Source organism: Carlito syrichta, unplaced genomic scaffold (genome assembly GCF_000164805.1).
Source record: "Carlito syrichta isolate Samal-C Ts95f unplaced genomic scaffold, Tarsius_syrichta-2.0.1 Scaffold304179, whole genome shotgun sequence".
NCBI lineage: Eukaryota > Metazoa > Chordata > Mammalia > Primates > Tarsiidae > Carlito > Carlito syrichta.
In genome coordinates, this window is record NW_007248275.1 from 47,372 (window position 1) to 54,464 (window position 7,093).

The window sequence follows — 7,093 nt, forward strand, 5'->3', positions numbered from 1 at the left end:
GCCGGGCGTGGTAGCGCGCACCTGTAGTTCCAGCTACTCGGAAGGCTGAAGCAGAAGGATTGCTGGAGCCCAGTGGGTCGAGGCTGCGGTGGCTGGGAGTGTGCCACTGCCCTCCAGCTTGGGTGATAGAGTGAGACTCCAACTAAAAAAAAAAAGCTCTGTGTCAAAGTAAAGAGCTGTGCTGGTGATGGCATTTCATTGTTCTCTCATTCCTTAAGAAGTTGGGGTCATCTTCCACTTGGAAGATGACCCCAACTTACTTTCTCCTCAGACCAATCTACTTTAGAAAAAAGAAAAAAGGAAAGGAAATAAGTCATCTATATGGCACTATGGTATTTAGTCATGGCTTTGGAAATTCTTAGGTCTTGTGAAACTGCGGAGGTTTTAAAGGACATTGCATGTTCCAATACACCCTGATAAGCAAAGATGCAGTTTACAGAGGGGAGTCCTCAAAACCACACCCTGTCCTGCTTTCAGTAACTCCGAGGAGAAATCCAAGACTGGTGGCATTCGAATCTTTAGGAGGTGTGTCTTCCTCGTGGTCTGGCTCTAAAGGTGTAGACCAAGCTCTCCCGGGGCTTCTCATGGGACTGACACATGCTGGTCAAAAGAATCGGGTCAGTTTTGTGCTCTACAACGTTGAAGGGACAGGCCTTCAGGTGCTCCGACATGGAGGTGACGTCGTTAAACTCCCAGCTCTTGATTTTGGAGAAGAGGCTGCTGAACTGCCAGATCTGTTGAGAAAAATAGAAACTCAACCAGGTTCAGTGGCGTAAGCCTGTAATCCCAGCACATTGGGAGGCGGAAGCAAGAGGATTGCCTGAGCTCAGGCTGGTGTAGAACACCAGCCTAAGCAACATGGTGAGATCTTGTCTCTACAATAAATAAATAGATAGACAGATAGATAGATAAAATGAGCTGGGCGTGGTGGCACATGCCTGTGGTTCCAGCTACTTGGAAGGACGAGGTGAAAGGATCACCTGAGTTCAGCAGGTGGAGGCTGCAGTGGCCATGAGTGCACCACTGCACTTCAACCTGGGCAACAGAGTGAGACACCGACTGAAAAAAAAAGAGCAACAACAAAAAAAGAAAACTAGAAACTCAAAGGTAAACACAGAGCATTACCCTCAGGCTGGCCTTTTTTGACCAGTATGAGGAAATGCCTTTCTGTTCTTGGCCTCCAGAGTTTTTATGGTGGCTGCAGACATTTGTTAGTTCCTTCCCCAGCATCCAAGTCCTAGTTCCCCCTTCCAACTAATAATCTTCCCAGCCAGCCATGCAGTTGTGTGGGAATGACTTACACCAGTCAGCATACTGACACATACCTTCCCCTGCTCCCTGACCAGCAAGTGATCAGTTTTCACGTAGGCACACAGTTAAAATCAGAGCAGTTAGTACCAATGTGTCTCTACTCCAGAATGTTTGTTTGAGATAGCAAAAAGCAGATTCTCTTTTTCCTTCTGTACTTAAACTAGGAAGCTGCAGTCCTGGGAGCTGTCAGAAGCCACCAGGGACCACCAAGTAAAAGCTATCTTACAATGGAGTCATTAATGAGGAAGTAGAGGTAAGAAATAGAAAAAAGACCATTTTGGGGGGCATTTTTTTTTTTGAGTTGCTAGATCAGGCCTTACCTGAAACCATCACCTTTGGATTTTTAAAAGACAATTATTTTCACGTTATTGTTTATGCCCCTTTAGGTTGGTTTTCTATTGCTTTAAATGAAAGTATCTTAACTAATAAAGATCTCACTAGAATAGGAACCCCATAGGAGAACTCTATGAGTCTGAACTCAGTAAAATACCCTCTGATCTTTCCACCTGGGATGTGGTGGCAATCTTTAGTTTTAAAATCTAGTTATGTGAGTATGCACAATCTGATACCCTTTCTTTTTTTCTTTTTTCTTTTTTTTGAGTTGGAGTCTCACTATGTCACCCAGACTGGAGTGCAATGGCCGCTCCCAGTCACCGCAGCCTCGACCTGCTGGGCTCTGGTGATCCTTCTGCCTCAGCCTTCCAAATAGCTGGAACTATAGGTGCGCGCTACCACGCCCGGCTGATTTTTGATTTATTGTAGAGATGAGGTCTCGCCAAGTTGCCCAGGCGGGTCTCGAACCCGCTGACTCAGACAATCCACTCACCTCAGCCTCCCAAGGTGCGGGATTACAGGCTGAGCCCCCGAGCCCGGCATCTGATACCCTTTCAACCTGACTTTTTCACCCTCAGTTTCTTGTCATTGTTCCTATGTAAAAAAAAGTGTTTCCTGAGATCTTATAACTATTTCCCCTTCTTACTTTAAAAATACACTTTAGGCCAGGTGTGGTGGTTCACACCTGTAATCCCAACACTTTGTGAGGCAGAGGCAAGAGGATTGTCTGAGCCCAGGGGTTCAAGACCAGCCTGGGCAACTTGGTAAGACCCCATCTTTACCATAAATCAAAAAGTTAGCCAGGCATGGTGGTGCATGGCTGTAGTTCCAGCTACTTGGAAGGCTGAGGCGGAAGGATCGCCTGAGTCCAGCAAGTTGAGGCTGCGGTGGCTGTGAGCATGCCACTGCACTCCAGCCTGGGCAACAGTGAGACTCTGACTCTGAATAAATGAAAGAATAAATAAGCAGATAATAAATAAATAGGCATTTTAACAAGTATCCCTTAGCCTCAACTAAATTATCTTCATTCCTTTTTGCACAAAAATTAGTTTGTCCCAAATGATGCCCAATAATGGCCAGCTATCATTAAATTAGGAATGAACTTCAGCCAAAAAATAGTGGGATTAAATTATTTGCATCTGATTTTATAGAGAAAGAGGTTAGGCAATCTTTTTTTGTTTGTTTTTTTTGTTTTGAGTTGGAGTCTCACTCTGTTGCCCAAACTGGAGTACAGTGGCCGCTCCCGGCCACCGCAGCCTCGACCTGCTGGGCTCCGGCGATCCTTCTGCCTCAGCCTTCCGAGTAGCTGGAACTACAGGCGCGCGCTACCACGCCCGGCTATGGCAATCTTCAACAATATTCCTAAGGGCAATGTCTCAGTCTCATTCATCTTTCTCCCTAACACATGGCTGCATGGCAGTCAGTGTTCAATACTTGGATGCCAGCATGAATACATGAGAGTGAGTATGAAAATTATGTTTTTGAAAAAGACTGCTCAGTCGGGCTCGGTGGCTCAGCCTGTAATCCCGCACTTTGGGAGGCCGAGGTGAGTGGATTGCCTGAGCCCACGGGTTCGAGACCTGCCTGGACAACTTGGCAAGACCTCATCTCTACAATAAATCAAAAAATCAGCCAGGCATGGTAGTGCACCAAAACTAATAAAAATAGATGCCAACAACTCTAACTCCCCAGTGCTAGTTTGCAAATACCCACGTATCAGGAAGAAACGCAACAGTGAGATTACGGAACTATTGACCTCAATCGCACCATAAATTCATAATTCATGTTCACCATGAGAAAGGATGCCATGGGTACTTCAGATATGATGAATTAGGAGTCTCACTTCTGTATGGTACAACATGGTAGAAGTTCTAATACAGTTAAACAAACATAACCCATTGGGAAAAAGGGGCAAGGCTTCACTGAAGAGAAAGAGTCTTTGATTTATACAGTAGAGTTTTTGAAGGATTAAATTAACATTTGAGCCAGGGAACAATCAGGGGACCAAATTCATTGAGAATTTCAAAATACAGGACAGGTGCAGTGGCTCATGCCTATAATCCCAGCACTTTGGGAGGCCGAGGTGAGAGAATTGCCTGAGCCCACGGGTTCAAGACCAGCCTGGGCAACTTGGTGAGATCCCAGCTCTACAATAAATCAAAAAACTAGCTGGGTGTGGTGGCGTGTGCCTGTAATTCCAGCTACTTGGAAAAGGCTGAGGTGAAAGGATCACCTGAGCCCAGCAGGTTGAGCTGCGGTGGCCGGGAGTGTGCCACTGCCCTCCAGTCTGGATGACAGAGACTCCTAGTCGGGGGAGAAAAAAAAAAAAAAGAATTTCAAAATACCTTTATCAAAGGCAAAACCATTTAAAAAGATTAATTGACACGAGACTAAGAAAAATGTGTTGACCTGCTGCATCAATCAGGGTTTGAGCAGGAAACAGATGGCACCATCAAACTGGGTAATTCGAAGAGGATGTCAAAAGGAAATTATTTACAAATATGTGGGCAGGACATAGGAAAGGGGAAGAAGGAAGGTCCTGGGAACCCAGAGTGAGTGTGTGGCCACCTTCGGTGGAGGAACAGAGCCAATTCCAAGTTTCATGAAGGGAGGAAGTCAGAAGAACAGATGCTTAAACCTCATTCCCCCTCCTCCGTCTCCTGCTGACACATTCCCTTCAGATCAGCCCCCTGGAAGCTGGAGGACAAGGGGGCCAGGTGAGGTAATCTGGGGCACCAAGAAGGGTGGAGGAAGATGGAGGACAGATCAGATCCTGCGCGCAAACAAAGATACTCAGGTCACGTATATAAAGATAAAGAAGTACCACCATCTGTGTGGCTATTCATATGTTGATAGCTCCGTCTTCCTTGCTCGATTGACTTCCATGAGTCAGTCTTACTTCCTGTAACTGTCCCAGTGCCTCATACAGGGGTTGGCATATAAAAATCTCTTAATAACGATTTGTTGAACGAATGAATGAATGAATGAATACACAAAGGAGTGTTTACTTGCCTCTCTGTGGACTCTCCAGGAGGTGCCTCCATGGGAATACCTCTTCTTCTTCCACTGCAAGAGGACCATCCCTCTCTCTTGTAACAAAGTGGCACAGATATTCCTCATCAGCACGGACACCTGGGAGAGCTGGGACAGACTGATGCTGTCCAAGAACGCGGCGATGTACTGCAGAATCTCCAGGGGCAGGCTGGTTAGAGAATTCTGGCTTTTTCCTCCACGGCCCGAGAGATGGTTGCTCTTCCTTCCCTCACTCAGCTCTGGAGCAACCTCCGGCTTGATGGCGAAGGTCTCGAGCTCCTGACTGTAGATCACTTTTGCCTTTTGCCCCGGGGGACGGAAGTGGTTTTGAACAAATGTGCATCCCAAGTAGGCGAGGGGGCATCGATGCTGGAACCAGCCGTTGAGACACGACTGAATGTCTGTGTGCACGTTCTTGAAGTGCAGGGGAAATTCATCCCTCCTGAAGAATTTGTTGCAAGTGAAAGTAAAGGCAGAGCTGCTCTTGTTGTGTCTCCTCGTCACACACTCACTGTGTAGCTCCACGTGGAGTCCCCCCGGGGAGGTAGCGGTTAGGTCAGCCAGCACTGTCCCCGAGGAAAACTGTTCTGGCTCAAAGTTGTATGTCTGTGTGGCAAAATCCATGAACAGCCCATCAATGCTCCTGGATTCGGAGATGACGTGGCCTTTGAGTTCTCTTTCCAACGCACACTGGAGGGTAGTCTTGATGAGATCTGACTTGGGCAGGTCCTCCACAGTGATCCCCAGGTCTGAAGTGTCCACAGCCTTGTGTTCAGTTGGCCTACAACTCAACATGGCGTCTCCAATGCGAGCTCGCTTTCCACAGTAGCTCACAGGAACTTTGAAGGTGTAAACAGTCTTGACTTCCTGAGCCTCCAGTTTGCCATAAACAAAGTCTCTCTCCTTCGGTGTACAAGCAGGCATCTGACCAAAGTGAATAAGCATCCGCCCATTGTGCACTAGATACATATTGTAGTCTTTTGCATCCACAGCTGTTTTCAGTCTTTCCAGAACACCATCCTGCCAAGGGGCAAGCCCTGTTGTTTCCATGGCTGCCTGACAGTCCTGCGGCTTCTGGTCTTCCTGGGGCTCTTTCCCTGCGGAGGTGTCCTCTCCGTTGACCATGTCATTGCCACTGGCAATCTGTGCTTTCCCCGGGCCGTTTCTGTTCTTGCTCTCACCGCTTGCTGATGAATTTGTTAAAGCAGAGGCGGCATGCTCTTTGCTGAACATGTTTTCCCACTTGTCAAACTTGGCCAGGTCCATCCCCTCTTTGGTTTTGGCTAACGCCTCTCGTTCTTCTTGACTCAGCTCTACCATCTCCCCATGAGCTGCTGACAGACAGCCATTTGGTACCAAACCGTCATCCACTCCACCCACCACTCCTCTCATTTCCTCCAAACAGGCTTCGCCATTCACCGTTGGTTCCTCCTCAGCGGCTTCTCTAGTTTCTGGGAAAAGTTCCACCATTTTCAAGGATCTGAAGAGGATCTTCTGGTCTTGCAGGGCCAGGGCTGTGTCCAGACACTCCTCACTGGGGATCTCTTTCATGATGTTTTCATGAAGGGTGGTTTCAGAGTCCACGTTGGGCCAGCGGTTCCACTCCATGGAGCAGCAGACCACGCTGGCAGGACACACCTGCAGGTGCTTGGCCAGCTTGTGGCGGGACATGGAAAGGGGGCAGCCATACTCAGAGTTGAGGCACGGCACCTGCTCGAAAGGGCAGAGGAGCGCGTGCTCTCCCTCTTTGCACATGTGGAAGGTAGCACCACAGAGCAGGCGGCAGCTTATCACCAGGCAGGAGACGCTGGGCTCCACTGGAACGTGGCAGTGGCGGTTGAAGCATCCCTCACAATGTCTGTGCTCCCCGGGTGGGGACTTGCGTACCCTGCCCTGGACACACCAAGGGTAAAGGGAAAGAAAACAAATGAACACTGGAGAAGATGCTCTGTGGAGGTCTGTGACTGCCTCATTTATTTATTTGTAGGGGTCTCACTCTGTTGCCCAGGATGGGGTGCAGTGGCACGATCACGGCTACCGAAGCCTCGACCTCTTGGGTTCAGGTGATTCTCCCGCTTCAGTCTCCCAAGTAGTTGGGACTACAGGAGTGTGCCACCACACCCGGCTAATTTTTAAATTTTTTTTTTTTTTGTAGAGACAAGGTCTCATTATCTTGCCCAGGCTGGTCTCAAACTTCTGGGCTCAGGCAATCCTCCTGCCTTGACCTCCGAAAGTGCTACCATTACAGGTGTGAGCCCCTGTGCCCAGTGCATGTCTGTGATTATTTTAATTGACGTATTTCCTGCTTATACATGCTCGTTGTAAGAATCTTGTAATAAGCCGGGCTCAGTGGCTCAGCCTGTAATCCCGCACCTTTGGAGGGCTGAGGTGAGTGGATTGCCTGAGCCCGCGGGTT

General features: G+C 48.2%; 1 protein-coding gene across 1 annotated transcript in view; it reads right to left on the reverse strand.

Moving 5' to 3' along the window:
* Nucleotides 1–338: 338 nt before the first annotated feature.
* Nucleotides 339–7,093, reverse strand: part of FBXO40 (F-box protein 40) — a 24,464-nt gene continuing 17,709 nt past the window's right edge. Inside the window, exons 4-5 of the mRNA XM_021713101.1 lie at nt 4,657–6,570; nt 339–734 (exon numbers count right to left, since the gene is read on the reverse strand). Coding sequence (XP_021568776.1) covers nt 519–734; nt 4,657–6,570 — 2,130 coding nt within the window. The 3' untranslated portion in view covers nt 339–518. The remainder of the gene's footprint in view (nt 735–4,656; nt 6,571–7,093) is intronic.